The 17325-nt window shown below is 41.7% G+C and overlaps 1 protein-coding gene across 1 annotated transcript; it reads right to left on the bottom strand.

Annotated features, from left to right (window-relative positions):
* Positions 1-922: 922 nt before the first annotated feature.
* LOC139434882 (E3 SUMO-protein ligase KIAA1586-like) lies at positions 923-2749 on the bottom strand. The gene has a single exon (XM_071204926.1). It carries the CDS (start codon positions 2747-2749, stop codon positions 923-925), a length of 1827 nt encoding a protein of 608 aa, XP_071061027.1.
* Positions 2750-17325: the final 14576 nt, after the last annotated feature.

The following is a 17325-nucleotide window of genomic DNA, read 5'->3' as shown; positions in this document are numbered from 1 at the left end:
GGTTAGAAGCTATCATAAGCAAACAGATGTTTGTTTGTATTGCCTTAACACTATCATAGTTAATGTTAGCTAATCACACTTCATTTCAAGACACCGGAATTGTTATTAATGTTAAACAAATAAAACTGTAAAAGCACTTCACATTACTCACATTCTCTGCGTTGACGTTCACGGACGTGCTCCGTCACGTGCAGTGGTGTAGTCTACTTTTTTGTAGTGGGTATACTGTAATAATTGTATTCATCCATCCTAGAGCGACGCATCGTGGAGCGACACCTGTCTCGAAGCAACACCTCATGAACACACTCACTAATGTATAACTAGTCTTGAGACTGGTTATGTGTTATCAACATGTCAATGTATTATAAGCATTTGTATGTGACTTTTAACTGCCAGTGACATTAACAATAACACAATAAAAGAATGAACAATGATGGAAAAAGCCCACTTATCTTCTAGGGTTGAACAATTAATCGACATTTTTATCAAAATCTCAATATGGCCTACTGCAATTTTCAAGTAATATACAATAAATATGGTCATGCTACAGATGTCCTGGCCCACACATCATATTCTACACTTAGAAAAACATCTTTGTTTCGCATAGATCTGCACAAATATCACACAATAATCATTTTAAACATATTTTTCAATGCATTAGATATTTATTCAAACTTGTTCAGCCCTATTATCTTCCATACATCATTGTCAAACTATGTACTGTATCAGCTTAAATGAACAAGCAAACATCCTTGAAGTGCTACAAGATAAATTAGCTTCAAACAGGAAACAAATTAACAAGTAAGCTTCACCTCAATAAATGAGGGTTGAAAAAGCACTCAACATGTCCATACTGGGTTCACTGTGTTCGTCCACAAGCCCTGAACAAAGGATGGAACACTTCTAGACATAGTCTGGTAGTCTACAGAGCTTTCCAGATATGTTTGTACTCAGGCATCTGAGGTGTGCATTGCCTCCTTGCTTGCGTGGCAGAGCGATGGCTTCTCAGCCATGTTGTGACGTACTTCCTTGGCTCAAAAAGTGTTACAGGGGGCCCATTGATGCTGATCATCATCAAATTACTTACATTTGACAACAACAGTGTCGATCTCTTGTCTGTGCATATATTGTTCATGAGACTGAAGCCCCTTTCACACTCAGCAGTGCTGCAAGGGATGGTCTGCATGCATCGTATGAGAGGCTTTAAGCTTTCAGGCTCACTGTCTGGGTGCTCAAGGAAATCTCTCATACCATTAACTGCTTGCTCTTCACCTAGATTGAACCGCCTGCAGAGTCGTTTCACTTGTGCCTCACCATGCCGTATGCCAGGGGTTGATGGCCAGTTGCCTGTATCCAGAACACTGAGATCATGAAGCATTTCACCATCAAATGAGAGGCGCTTCTCCAAGTTGTTGATCAGACTTTGTAGGAATTGTTTTGCATTGATTGGTGTGAGCTTTGCATTTGACTCCAAGGGAACAGATCCTAAATGTCCCAAAGCTTGTGCAGTCAGTGCCTCCTCTAATTTCTCTCCTTGGGTATCTTTGAATGATGCCAGCACTCTGATGGTGCGCTTTAGAAGATGGTCTGCTCTCAAGAGTGTGACAGAATGGGCCTGGAGTTGCTGAGACAAGTTTGCAAGTTCAGACAGTGCATCAAACATGAGTCCGAGGTCACACAGGAATTCCTTGCTTTGCATTCGACGTGCCAGACCTCTATAAGTTTGTCTCTCTTTGCTGCTTCTTGGTTGGTCGCCTGCAGCATTTTCAAAGTGTCTATTGAGTGCTTCATAGGATGTCCACACAGCCTTTACAGAACGGAAACTGCTGGCCACCCATCGCGTACTTAAAACTCTGCCAATTTTCAGGACTTGCGAGCCCACTTCTTGTGCTGCTTCCAGAAGCTCTCGTGAATTTGTATTGGACTGACTGTAGAGATTGTGGATCTTCTCTAGGAACACTTTGAAGTGGTTGACTGCCTGAACCTCATCCACAGCATCAGATACAGCCAGTTCCAAACGGTGGTTCATGCAGTGCCATGTGAAGAGGTTAGGGTACCTTGCTGTCAGCCTGGTTGCTACACCAGAGTTCTTGCCTAACATGACACTGGCTCCATCAGAAACAAATGAGACCCAGTTCTTTTGAAGCCACTCTTCAGTGAAGCCTGCAGTGTCCAAACAGTTCAGCAGAGCTCCTTCTATATCATTTGCCCTTTGGCTCTCCAGCTCAACCAGCTCCAGGAACAAAAATTCAGGAGTAGCTCCATCCACTGAGGCTTTCAAGTTGACAATCATTGCAGATTTGTGGCTGATAGATGTAGCCTCGTCAATGAGAACAGACAACTTGCTTGAAGATGTCACAATACTGTGAACTATTTTTTTCTGCATCTCTTCTGCTATATGTTCTACAATTGTTGTGGAACTGTACCTTGAGTGCAGACTAGTGCCCATGTTGGCACCATTTTCCCCCTGAAGCTCAATGAGACTATCATGGTCAGTAAAAGGTCGGTTCATCTTTGCAATATAGTATGCTGTTCTGAATACAGAATCTGTCTCTGCAAACAAAGTCTCTGACACAGCTCTGACCAAATTTCCAACTAAATCCTGTCCACCCTTCTCCGTGAGCTCCTGGGCTATTTTGTGTGCTCTGGACGTCTCATGTCGTCTGATCTTGTTTCTCAAAGAGGCCAGAGATGTTGATCTACTTGAATCTGAGGACTGGATCTTAAAGTGTACCCACTCCTCAGACATCGACACTCGTTGTTCTGTGAGGACACCTGTTGATTTTGTTGCGCTGCAAAGAGCACAACATGGAAATAAACAAAACCATGACTAATTAGCATAATACACGTTTTTACCAATAACATCTGCAGAAAAGAGCCAAGATTTACAAAAGTATTTAATAAACTGCTTACAATATTTACATCATGGCTAACACATGCATGAAAAGCAGATAAATGGAGAAACATTTTCCACATTTCAATAGCTAATTATTTGACAACTACTGATAACTAACATATAGTAATGTAATGGTGCAAATGTTTTAAATGCACTTTTAACATGACCATGAATTAACTCTCATTTGCATAGTCATTGACTTTATGAATTTCTGTTGTTTAGATCAGCTTTCCTTTGCATATGTGTTCTGACATTCACCTAACTTTCTGTTGCTCCACTCTAACCAAGGATGCCTGTTCTTAAACTCCATAGCCTGACTTTCAGTCCACAAGGCTGGCCAGGAGCTCTCATCTGTGTCTGAAACAAGGAGATAATATAAACATTGTGTTCTGTTTAAGACTGCACACACACACACACACACACACACACACACACACACACACACACACACACACACACACACACACACACACACACACACACACACACACACACACACACACACACACACACACACACACAGTATCTCGCTCTCTTTCTCTTCCATTGATCCACCACACTAACGTTAATCAAGTTAGCTAGCAAGTTAGCAAGTTAGCTACAGTTACGTTAATGCTAATGCTAATTTCACTTACCAGGTACATTTGCGGTAGCGCCGGGCTCGTTCTCTGCCACCTTTAGGACAGCCGCCTGACCTGGCTCTTCTTCTATAGTGGTAATAGGGGTACACTTCGAAAAACATTGAAATATTGTTGTCTGTTTTCGTTTCATGTTTGCTTCCTGTTTAGCGCTTGAATGGTGGACGGATAAAATTCTGATAACGTTAAAGAAAGGTGGGGTTTGTCATAGCCGAACAAAGTATGTTGCTGTTGCTTAGCAACAGGCCACGGGCGACGGAAGCCCCAGATATCCAAAAGTATTAACACAGAAGGGGCGAAAGCGTGAAAGCGCAGTCACAAAATGATGTTGTTACGTATCATCGCTCATTTTTAAGAGGGTATACGGAAATCACTGGCATTTTCTAGTGGGTATACGGCGTATACCAGCGTATCACGTAGACTACACCACTGGTCACGTGCCGCCGTGACGCGGGACCTGTGTGTGCGGTTCTACAAGTGCGGTTCTGTAACTGCTGTCTCCGACGCTGCAGCTTCATGCTACTCCTGTCAGCCGCCATTACCACATGTACAACGTTATCCCCCTGTAAGCCGCCATTATCACGTGTTAAAACACTTGCACTTGTTGCGGTCAAGTGAGCCCTCTTGCGGGCATTTCTGGTATTGCTTACCATGAAGCTGACTGTTCCAGCATTTATGTATATGTACTGTTCCTAGCAGGAAATCGTAATGTAACTATTAGGATTAATATTGTCATTCACTAATTTGATCTACTCTGTTTATTTATATTTCATAGATAACCACAACATAACAAACGAACATCCTGTAACACCATAACTCCTGTGAACAATTAAAGTTTGGATATCTACACCCCTGGATTGCTGCAATCTTTCTGACAGAAGATTTAGGCCAGACTTGTATACACCAGCATTCTTTATTCATAATTTCACAGTATATATGCGTGAAGGAGAAGGGGACCGGGGGTGGTTGGGGGTTGGGGTGCATTTGATGTCTTTATTCTGTCATCTCACTGGTTGGGGAATAAAGCAGGTGCTTACACGGCTCAGCACTTCTCTACAGTACGGCTGTGCCAGCGCCGGGAGCTAACACACATCCAGTGTTAATCACCATGTTCCCTGCCATTCCACACACAAGCATGCCTGTGAACACACACACACACACACACACACACACACACACACACACACACACACACACACACACACACACACACACACACACACACACACACTACAATATACAGACACACTAGGGGCACCCCAAATGCCTGCAGGGATGGATGGTGCTAATCTGACAGTGATAGTAACTCACAGAGCAATGACACTGGCTTACTGAGAGGGGAGTGTGTGTGTGTGTGTGTGTGTGCGTGTGTGTGTGTGTGTGTGTGTGTGTGTGTGTGTGTGTGTGTGTGTGTGTGTGTGTGTGTGTGTGTGTGTGTGTGTGTGTGTGTGTGTGTGTGTGTGTGTGTGTGTGTGTGTGTGTGTGTGTGTGTGTGTGTGTGTGTGTGTGTGTGTTTCTATCTCAGGCTAACACTGGGGACACGTGTTGGGCTTGAAACCAGTAAGCTTAGAAAACCTTTCGACATTTAAAACAGAACTGCTATCCCAAATTTAGATTCACTGCAGTTCAAATGGATCTTTATTGGGGTTATGTTGTGGAACAATTAGGGCTGTGTTTGATAGATAAATAAACAAGAACTTAAAGAGGACATATTGTGCTCATTTTCACAATTTCTACCTTGACAGGTTTACATGCTTTCATTTGCAAAAAAGTGCTTTCATTTTTACAATTCGTTTTTGTTAGCCTTTGCTAACCATTCACATGCACACAAACCTATTTAACACACTAAAGGAGAGATTTTCTCCAAAAGTTTTTTGTGCACTATTTTCAGCGAAAAACCAAGGAAGAACAAGAGAATATGGAGGAATGAATGGTTCAGGAGACACAGGCGGAAAGGATTATCTGTCCGACAGAGAGAGTTGGAAGTAAATAAGTAATTACTGCTGTCCCTGATATGTCCCTCGCTCTACAGTATATCCTGCACTTTCTTTGGTTTAAAGTCTGCGGTCTTGTCTGGTCGAAGAATGTGCACACAAATGGATTTCCAATTGCAGACAGGTCCAGATATTTAACCTGCAATGTATTTCTTGGAAGTCTGCAACACATCTCTCAGCTTAAAAAAAATCTCACATTGATCGTTACTGACAGGAAAAACTAACAATTTGCCTTTTATCGGTTTTGTCTGCAGTCATCAAAGATTGTCAGCAAGTGGAAAGTTGTTAGTTAAAAATCGCTGTAAAAAGTGGAGACCTGTATTGTAGCAGGGTTGCCAACTTTGGGTACCTGGCTGGAGTGAGATTTTGATATCATGGGTTTAATTACACATATGCGCACTAAATGACTGCTATCGTGTCAGTAGCGGGACCTTAGCATACTGTATAGGATATATATACAAATACACAATATTGGACACAGACTATAAAGGCCTACAGTTTCACTCACTAATGAAAGTCAAACACATGTTTGTTTCCACTGTTTTATTGTGTGCATAGGCCTGTCGCGATTTAGCAAATAATTGACTTATCATACGATAAATAACAATGAACTCGATAAATTGCCATTTGTGATGTGACTAGGAGTTTGAAAGGATGTGCTTGAATTATTAATATATATTATCATTATGTCAGTGGTCTAAAATGGTCATACAACGGTGCCGACAATATTATATTTAATCTCAATAATTTCCAGGAAAATGTATCCAACAAAATTAATTATCGTGAAAGGCCTAAACACACACACACAAACAAATCTACAGACTTACTCCAAACTGCTAAATATATTAGGCCCCGGCCACACGAGGACGATAACGGTAAAACGCATACGCAAACGCAATCGCAAAAAAGGCTTCCGTCCACACACGCAATAGACACCGGAAAGTTTCTGTCCACACGAGACCGCTCCGTTTAGCTCCAACCGCTGGAGAAGCTGCAGTACATATGCCGAGCCTGTAGTGGCGCTGTAACATCCTCCACAAAAGCAGCGAAGAAGCATGGTTGTCATGGTTGCCCTTCTGTTTATTCTCCGCGGTGGGGGCCGAGGGAACCGGGCAGAGTTTTTCGCCAGTCAACGTGTATTCAAGTTTAAATCTTCCGGACAAAATTATAAAAGTGCCGGTCAAAGGTCTTCTTTGTTATTTATTGAGCTTTAAAACAAAAATAATAAAATACACGGAGCCTCTCTTTTTCCTCCCTCTCTTTGGACAGCGTCAGTGTCTGTCTCATGCAGCAGCTCATCCAGTAATCAGTGACCCGGCCGACAGTAAAAATAAACATATTTATAACTAGTTTAGGGAGTTTGAGAGGTAATTAAAATAGCTAAGGGCGATGATCTGACTTGAAGTGTGTGTGTTGCTGCAGCAGGAGGAGCTGCAGGTGAGCAGAGCTGCGTGTCTCCGTCCTGTCAGATTAGACTTCACTCGCGTTTAGGTCCATATCGAGAGAAAGATAAATAATCTGAATTCAGGGTGCAGTTTACTTTGACGCGGGGGTGAGCAGCAGAGGTGGGGAGAGGCGGGGCTATTGCCTCATCATTATCAGAAAATGATCGTATAGGGCGTACAGTACACACGGAGCCGTTTGACCCCCCAGAGCGTTGCATATGACGGTCTATCCACTTTGGGACCAGTTATCGTTACCGTAGTCGTTTAGTGCCGTATTCTGTCGTCCTATGTGGCCGAATGGTCTATATGACACAAAACGGTAACGGAAATGACCGTTATCGTCCTCGTGTGGCCGGGGCCTTAATTAACACACTCTCATATACTCTTTGACTCTATTGTGGCCTAGTATAACAAAGCAGCAGACTTTTACTTTTGTATCATTTCTACTGGATCTTAGATCTGCGCATGCGCAATATGGGTCGGGGATCGACCAACCGGCTCCCACTGCTCTGCTGTCTGTTAACGTTGTTAAGAGTGGTGGGGGCGGATAGACAGCTTGAGCAGCTGTCCACTCAACATTGTAAATAACCAGCCAAAAACGATCGCCGGTTCATCTTGTTTTTGGCGTGAGAATAGTTTGGGCAGCGTGAGAGCGTGAGATTGAGAGTGAAAGCGTGTGTCACACGCCAGATTTGTGAGAGTTGGCCACCCTGGTTGTACTGTGTTGCAATAAATGCTAACATCTTCATGCTAACATGCTCATGGTGACAATATCCTCACATGCTGAAGTTTATCAGGTAACATATCTGGGAAACATGGATGTATGTAGTAAAGGTTGTGCTTATCCAGTAGATGTCAAGCTTCTTCACTGAATAAGTGAAAAGTGTAACCTGCTGGTGGCGCCCAATTTAATGGCAATCCAGACGATTTGTAGGCCTACCTGTTTTAATACATGACCTTACCAATGGACAGGGTTGGGAGGGTTACTTTGTAAATGTAATCAGTTACTGATTACTGAATACATGGCTCTGAAGGTAATCCGAATACAGTTACGTTAACTTCATCAGATTACTTTTAGATTACTTTTGGATTACTTTCTTTTTCCATAACAGATGGGTATGTTTTGGTGAACAGGAGACACAAAAAGCAAAAGGAAACTGAACGTGTTTTTACTTTTTTAATGGCTTATCAAGAGCACAACTGAAACATCACATCTGAAACGATGTAACAACATAATACACGTTTTGGGGATGCAGCTTGGGATGTGAGGAGAGTGAGGGACACGGCTTAGAAGTTAGAACGGGCGTGTCGCCTTCTGTCCTGCCAGTGTTGGCAGGACATGAATTAAAATGTCGAACTCGGACTTCATTTTAAGGACATTCCGGCCAGGAGTGTATTTTTGTTTAAGCACCGGATCGGCAAAACAGGAGAGTGTGTGCACCAGTCTGCCTTGATCTATGAATTAATGCTTGTGACACTCACAGTATCTGCTGCCCACAGCTGTTTTATAGAAGGAACACCTCCTTCACTTCATGACATCTCTGCAGCACCAGGAGGCAGCGGGAGGGTTAACTCAGCCTCTGAGAAGACGAGCGCGCAGTGACTTTCACGCACCGCCTTCACTGTGTTTACCTTCAGAATCACTAGAAAGGCTAAAGAGCGGTGTGGCTGATGTGTTTTAACCACACACACCTCTACACACACACGCACACGCACACAGACAGACGCACGATTTAAACGCAGACTTTTGTTCCTCCATGTTTCGTTGTTATCGTTTCATTGAGCGGACCCGCCCCCTTTTTTCAAACGCTTCCTTTTTTGGATCATCGCTGTGATGATTCGGCTGTACCTTTAGTACTTTAGAAATGAATATTAAATGTTGAGAGGAAATCTTTCCACCAATAATTCCAATAAGTAATCCAAAATGTATTCACTTCAGGTTTACGAAAGTAACTGTAATCAGATTACTCGTTTTTCAAATGTAACGCGAGCTGAATACAGTTACTTGATTTTTGTATTCTGATTACGTAACGCCGTTACATGTATTCCGTTACAACCCAACCCTGCCAATGGACCAACCAACAAACCAATCATTAGAGACTTCAAGCATGGCTTAGTATTATTCAAGTCTCAGTTTTTTCAGCTTCCTGCAAGTTACCTAGAAAGGCGGGCATGCAATAACACATATTTCCACACTTCTTCATAAAAGCATCCCTGTGTGATGTTCCAGTATGTCTGTGGTCATTATTTTTGCTGGTGTGGGTGTTTCTGTACGTGCTCCACTCACATGATCACATGCAAACAAAACTGTAATAACAGGAGGTGGAAGAAAAGGGCGGAAAAAAAGTAAATCAAACAGAACAGAAATAGACAAAGATTATAGTTTTCTTACCAGATACAGAGAAATAAGAAGGTTGGCAAGAAAGAGACAATGATGGCAGGAAGGATGAAGATAGAGGGAGAGAGTTGAAGCAGTCTGGACTCTCCTGGGAAGGATCTGATCATCCCACACATATCGAGGGATGAAGGAGAACAAATGTTCTCAGGCCCACAAGTCACATAACAAAGATTGGACCGTGCCACAGATCGCCAAATTCCTATGAGCTGCTATTGTTAGAGAACAATCCCCCAAAACGCCATGAGAGAGAGAGCGTGGATAAACAGATCAAGCTTTACAAAATATGTCATCTTTTTCTCAGACTAACGCTGGAGGTTGTGGTGGGAAGTGTGGTGCACACTGAGGGTGAGATCTGACTGCAGTCCACTCCAGAGCCAGGGCTAAGTGATAGGACATTATATAAATCAGTAAAAATCTGAATCAGGTTTATTGCCAAAAAGAGATACATATAAAGGGCCCTATTATGTTCTTGTTCAGGTTCATATTAGTATTTAGTGCCTCTGCTGTGACATGTGTCTATGCTTTAATGTTCAGAAAGCTCTTTATTCTTCTCATACTGCTCTGAACGTGTGGAGCTGCATTACAACTCAATATGTGTCTAATATTTGTCTAACAAATGTATTCCATGGTACAGCTCTGAAAAAAATCAGGAGACCACCGCAGCATTATCAGTTTCTCTGGTTTTATTATTTATTTACAGGTATGCGTTTGAGTAATTTATTTTACGATTTTATTTTATTCTATGAACTACTGACAACATTTATCTGTGTTGGAATTCAACAGACACTGGAATGTAATGGCTGCCTTACATTACTATCATGCTCATTTTCAGGTTCATATCAGTATGTAGTGTCTCTACTTTAAAGAGTCCTCTCCTGCTGATGTTCAGGTGTATATCAGTATGTAGTGTCTCTACTTTAAAGAGTCCTCTCCTGCTGATGTTCAGGTGTATATCAGTATGTAGTGTGTCTACTTTAAAGAGTCCTCTCCTGTTGATGTTCAGGTGTATATCAGTATGTAGTGTCTCTACTGGGACATGTCTCCATGCTTTAATGTTCAAAAAGCTCTTTATTTTTCTCATACTGCCTGTGCTGCAGCACCTCTTTTCACCCTCTGTCTGAAACCAGAGCCCAGTCTGCTCTGATTGGTTAGCAGGCCGGCTCTGTTGTGATTGGTCAACCGCTCCGGGGTTCCCGCCCCTTAGCCACTCTTTCAATTTGCAGACCACATTTTACAAGACATATCTAAATGTGTATGTAGTATGATAATTTCTTCCAACTAATCTGCAAGAAGAATATAGGAGAAACTCTCAATATCGCAGTGCATGAAAAATAAGGTTTTTGCAAAAAGTGTCTCACTTTAAATAGCCACATTTGACTGAGTTATACATTGTTACCGGTAGGACAAAACTACACACACTGTTAATAGCAAACCCCAGAAGAGATGGTTTCTAGAAGATGTTGTGCAGCATTTACTATTTCACTATAGTCTCTAATAGGCAGCAGCAGGAGACAACAGGTAGCTCATGTGACGGAACAGATCAGGCAGTGTGGAGCAACAGGAGCACAGATGTGGAGGAGGGGGTGCAGATCACAGCTGATTAGTGACCAGACACAGGGGGCAGGACAGGGGGGGCATCTGGTGGACAGGTGAGGAGCGATCAGGACAGAAAAGTGCAGGAAGTGACACCACGAGAGAGGAAAGACAGCTGTGAGCATAACAATCATACAGAGGTGCCACAGTCACAGTACTGACTCCACTCGGCCTAACAAACAGATGTAAACAACGGCCGTCACTAAAAACAGAAATATGATGAATTGTCAGAAAATGTGTATTTTTTCACATTTTGAGAACAGACGGAATATTAAAAACTGGCACACTGGATGAATAATAACCAGCCTAACCTTGCTGAGATTGTAAAGGTTAAAAAAAGCCCCTAATCTTCAAAAGGAGATTTCTCTCTCTGTGTAAAAAAGCCTGTGAACTTGAGCGCAGAGCCCCAGAAGTGACACAATAATGAAATCGTATCAAATATGGATGGTGGTCTCCCTTAGCGACCAAAAACGGAAACATTAAAAAAAATCTGTGTGAGTTATTAGTGGTTATTTTGTACTGTGTCTGACAGGACAGAGATGTTTAGACAGTAGGGATTTTTAGCAAAAACTGGATTAGAGTGGAACCAAATTGAGATTACAAACATACTGTGCTACTCTGTAGAGTTGTCATTTTTAAGATGACATTGAAAAGTGATGGATTAAATAGAAACTCAGAGAGAATAAGGTACGATGTTACGTTCATTCTCTCCTTCAAGTTGTGCAAATAATTGATCGCGTTTACATGAATGTGTACGTGTGGAGCTGCATTAAATTCAACATTTGTCTAATATTTGCTAAACAAATGTATTCTATTGTGATATATGTGTTCTGGTGATATACTGATTAACTTATAATGTTCATAATTGTATTTAGTGTCTCTACTATGACGTGTTTCCATGATTTAATGTTCAGAAAGCTCTTTATTTTTCTATCAATCAGAGCCCAGTCTGCTCTGATTGGTTAGCTGGCCTGCTCTGTTGTGATTGGTGAACCACTTCCAGATGTCCCGCCCCTTCATCTATCACGTACAATGTGTTGGAGCACTAGCTTATAGACGCGCAAGAGTTCCATAGTGATGTCACTACGTTACGGAAGTAAACAAAGGAGTCCATAGATGAGAGCAGCGCGTCAGGCCGTTGTGTCCTTGGGCAAGACACTTCACCCGAATTTGCTCCTGTGGGTATTGTCCACAGTAGATGACCATTACATGTATGTATGATCTGTATGTGTAATGTGTATTTGTAAAGCGCTTTGAGAGTCATTGATAAAGCGCTATAATAAATATAAGGATTATTATTATTATTATTACGTCACTTCTTAAAAGCCCTGTCACACTGTCCCGAAATTGACACCCGATGGACACACGAATATGGAATTGTGAATTTCGCACGAAGATGGCCCCGAACCACACACGAAGGCAACATTTACATTACATTTAAGACATACAACTGCAATGAAAGTACCAAAAACAATTATGTTACAGTACTATGATACTGTACTGATATCTTCAGACTTTGTTCTTTACTTTATCCGTCTTTATATGTAGAAAATATTACGTTTTCTCCGTAATGTTGTTTCCGTAACAACAACATTTCCTGTCAACTGTCCTTCAAAATAATATATTATATCCTTTTTAGTTTCACAGAACACAAATTGGGTTATTTACATAATATATTTACATGATTTTGTTGTGCAATAAAACAACCCGATGGACACACGATAAAGGAAATGTTCAAATTCGGCTGTGATCGTAGCAACATCGGGCCATTCGTGAGGGCATCTTAAGCCATCGTATGACCGCTGGCGGAGTTTCTCAGGCTCCGGCAGCAACTTCGTGAGTGGAGGCAAAATCTTTGGCATGCTAAAAAATTGCCGAAGGACCTTGCAAAGGTTCATTTTCATGTTGAATTCGTGTGTCAATATTGCCCTTCGTAAGGCCATCGTGAGGGCATCTTGTTATCCTCGGTGCCATCGGGCATTCGCCCCGATCAGAGGGAATGTGAATGCACCGATGATAACACGAAGATGACACGATTTGACAAGATGCCCTCACGAGTGCCTTACGAAGTTGCCGCTCACGAAGTTGCTGCCAGAGCCTGAGAAACTCCACCGGCGATCATACGATGGCTTAGATGCCCTCACGAATGGCCCGATGTTGCTACGATCACAGCCGAATTTGAACATTTCCTTTATCGTGTGTCCATCGGGTGTCAATTTCGGGACAGTGTGACGCGGGCTTTAACATGCACACAAATACATTTAACAAAAGGGCCTCTTTAACTCATTTTACATTGTGTGACTGAGCTTTGTTTCCTTCAGCAAACTCCTCTCAAACTGTTTTAGAGTTTTTGTTCTTTAATTTAAGTGTCCTAACTTTCATCAAACCAGCATCTAGTAGCCAATACGGAGAACCGGACTTATGTACTTCTGCATTTCTTTAACATTCAGCTGTATGTTGTTGCTGCTTGGGAGCCAGGCAAACACTCTAAAGAGTTTATATTTAATAATTTAGACACTCAACGTAAACTATACAGCAGTATATTGAACATGAACAGGACATGTGGAGGTGATGGATTATATGGAAACTCAGAGAGAATAGGGTAAGCTTTCACCTCATGCTTCTGTGCTTTCATTCTCTCCTTTTAGTTGTGCAGGTCTCACAACAAACATATTGATCGTGTTTACATTAATGTGTACGTGCGGAGCAGCAGAGGCCAGCCTGCTCTGCTGCAGTCCTGGGATCACTCACAAGGAGGGGGGGGGGGGTAATCTCAGGGCCAGACCTCCACCCACTGACTGCTCCATTCCCACCATGAGAGGACAGGAACTCCTCATAACACCCACCACCTCTGACCCCTGACCCGAGCCTGCATGCTGTGGGAAAATACTCGATCGGTTATATCTTTATCTATTTTTATTATTCCTGAAACTTCCTAGAATCTTTATTTTTATTGCACTTTTATTGTACGCTGCATTGTTGGAGGAACATGGGACTTCAGATCTTCATCTGCAACAATTAAGTAATAGTTATTTTTTGCATACAGTATGGCAAATAAAGCCTTTAAATCTTTTGACTATTTGATATGGAATTTTTAATGGCAGATGCAGATATTAAGATAGTAGGAAACAGAATTATAGTATATTGTTGCTGATTTATTTATATCTGATAAAAAATAAATAATTATAATGACAAATGACACACTCAAATAAATATGTATTTAATGTCATTAGCTGCATTGTCCCCTCTTGTCCAAGTATATCGGCACTGCAGTTTACCCATTAAAAAAAATAATAATTATAATTTACGTAAAATGTCCAAAACGAAACTTCAAAAAAGTAAAACAATATTAATTAAAAATAAATCAAGCGTTAGTGCAGTTGAAAGCATTTTAAGCAAATAGCAGACAACAAGAAAAAGCATTAATACAAATAGGATTAACAACAAAAATATTTCAGTCAGACAACTCACGTGTTTCTTAATATGTTTATTAGAAGCAGCATACAGTTTGAGTTTGGCGTCTAGGCTCGGGCCTCATCACTCCACAGATTTACAAATAACATTGAGTCATGATTAGATAACTATCCCCCGAGCCTACAGGTGGAAGCTGGGGTGGAAGCTGGGGTGGTGGGGCAGGCGAGCAGCAGCAACATGAAACACCAACCCAGTCTCACAAAAAAATGTGTAATAACTACGTTGGTCCACAACGTAGGACGTAGTATTTCTACAAAAACGGCTCTGAAATTGTAAGATCCCTACGTTTTTTTTCACCATTCATTCCAATGTCACGTGATCTACAAATTTCTCCCTGCAGAAAAAAAAAACATGGCCGAACTTCGTTTTTTTCTCGGTGTAAAATGCCTATTTTAAAGTTAGTTTTTGCCATTAAAATGCGTTTTGATGTCATTTGATGCGAGAAATATGAGTTGTTATTTCAGATGATGTGTGCAGTGGATGCACATGATCTTTAGTTGGCTAGTTATTACGAAGATTACTTCAGGAAATTGTGTCTATACAACGTTTTCATTGTCACCAAGGTGGTTGCTAGGGACGCTGCTATCGATATTATTTCTGTTATGTTGTGTAACTGTTTAATGGTGTTATCTTTATTGCTACCCCCTTCCCGGTCAATGTATAGTGTTGGTCCACAGCGCAAACATATTAGTTCAATCAGGAGAGACGTAATGTATGGAATACATTACGTTTATTATCGGTCACATTATATAAATGAAACATAATGATGACAGTTTATAACAAGAGAACGAAATGGTGTTTGGCGATTAGGCCCAGGTTTTGTAGGATATCATTCGGGAAGGGAAAGAACCGTTTCCGATGAACCCCCAAAAGAAGTGAAGTATGAAGTACTGAACGTGAAGAAATCTTACCTTGTGGGATGCAGTGGAAATCTATGGATGAAATGAGAGGTGGGGATTGTGGGGATGTGGGGATTTAGACTTACTGATGCCTCCCAGGCATCCTTCCTGGACGTACAGGGCTTCCCGGACGTACGGGGCATCCCGGACGTACGGGGCATCCCGGACGTACGGGGCATCCCGGACCTACGGGGCGTCCCGGACATACAGGGTTGTGCAGGGTTGTGCAGGAATATCATTCGGGAATGGATAACCGATCCGATGAATCCCCCAAAGAATGAAATATATAGAAATGAGATGTACTGGGTTTCTTACCTTATGAGCTAGCTGCGGTGGTTTATGGATATAATTAGAGAATTATACGGGGACAGAGAAAACATGTTATATAGCGTAGGACTAAGAGTGGGAAAATGCATGGATGGATGGATTCGTCCTGGCTCACGCGAGCCTCAGACCCTTCCGGTCAAACATGAAATAAAATGCGTGGATGTCACATCCTGCTCATGACAGTGGACAGGGACAGTGCACATTAATTGACATTTCTGTAAATGCGCCAGAGTTAGCCAACAGGCTATTTTTCGTCTGTAGTCCCTGGACAGATGTTAAAAGTCATCCTAAAACGAAAATTCACTTCAAATAACAGGTAAATACAATCAGTAAAACAACATTCAACAGAGATACTTATATTATGATAAAAACATATATAAAAACTAAACAAAAATACAAGCATATATAAAAACAAAACAAAAATACAAGCATATACATAAAACTAAACTAAAATACAAATTCACAATAAACAGAGCGTTGTCATGTACAGAGCCTGAGACCCTTCAGGTCAAACATGAAAAGTAAAAGCCCTTCCGGCCAAACGTGAAATAAAAATGCGTGGATGTCACATCCTGGCTCACTCGAGCCGGAGACCCTTCGGTCAGAACACGTGGAACGTGACTTGAATAACCATGTAACACGACAGGACCTGTAGTGTAAACGTGCCCGTGATCTTAGATTGATGATGCAATAGAATCGAGATAGAAACATGACGATGATATGTGAGCTGATATGCTAATGACACCACCACCAGTTATATGCGTCTCTTTTTTTTTTTCTTACCCCCGCGGCCGCGCCCCGGTCTGTCGGAGGGGCCGGCTGGAGCTGCTGGCGTGAGCTGGTGAACGGCGCCTGCTACTTGGTCTGAGAGCCATAGCCGCGGGAAGTAGGGGTGCTGGGGGTGCTGCAGCACCCCCTGTTGGCGAGTGGTGTACATTTGAAAAACTGAGCCACCTAAATAAAAATGATTAAACTACATAAAATAGTTATGATTTTACTTAAAATAAAATTAGCTGTATACAGTAGCATATAATAGTCATAGTATATATTTGTATATATCAAGTGGCTTGAATTTATTTTCCAAATAAATAAAATCCGAGTCATCTAGGTCGTAGGTCGTGGGAGAGTGACATAATTGACGCGACACACACACTGCAGAGTGACAACTTTCTAGAATGGCGCAAAAAAGGATTTTGGATTTTTTTCTCCAACAAACAACCCAATAAAAATAGTGGACCACCAGCTACTCCTCAGCCCACCACCTCTACAACTAGAGTCATATGACACAGAAGAGACTGACACATCTGACTTTAATGCATGTCCATAGTAACATTTTGGACAATGTGGATGTATCTGCTCTAATGAGGGTCTTCATTAGTGCCACCCCAGGCTACATTTGGAGGTAAGACGATATTTTTCCTTTAATGCTGCTGCCGCTGTGCAGTGTTTTGCCTTGTCAATCAGTTAAAATTGAATTCATAGTGGTATTAATATTGTAAATAATATTTTCTGACTATTTGTAATGTTATGTAGGTTTGTAAGACCCATAGTTAGCATGTGGGCATGTGCAGCTGTTGCTAAGTGATGTAGGTCTATAATGGTTTATTAAGCCTAGTTAAGGTGAGACACCCCAGGTGAATAGGGTAATTTCTCCAGTTAAT

The sequence above is a fragment of the Pseudochaenichthys georgianus genome, chromosome 12 (assembly GCF_902827115.2).
Source record: "Pseudochaenichthys georgianus chromosome 12, fPseGeo1.2, whole genome shotgun sequence".
NCBI classification, from domain to species: Eukaryota; Metazoa; Chordata; class Actinopteri; order Perciformes; family Channichthyidae; genus Pseudochaenichthys; species Pseudochaenichthys georgianus.
Note: the sequence above shows the minus strand (reverse complement) of the source record. Positions and strands in the feature narration are given on the sequence as shown.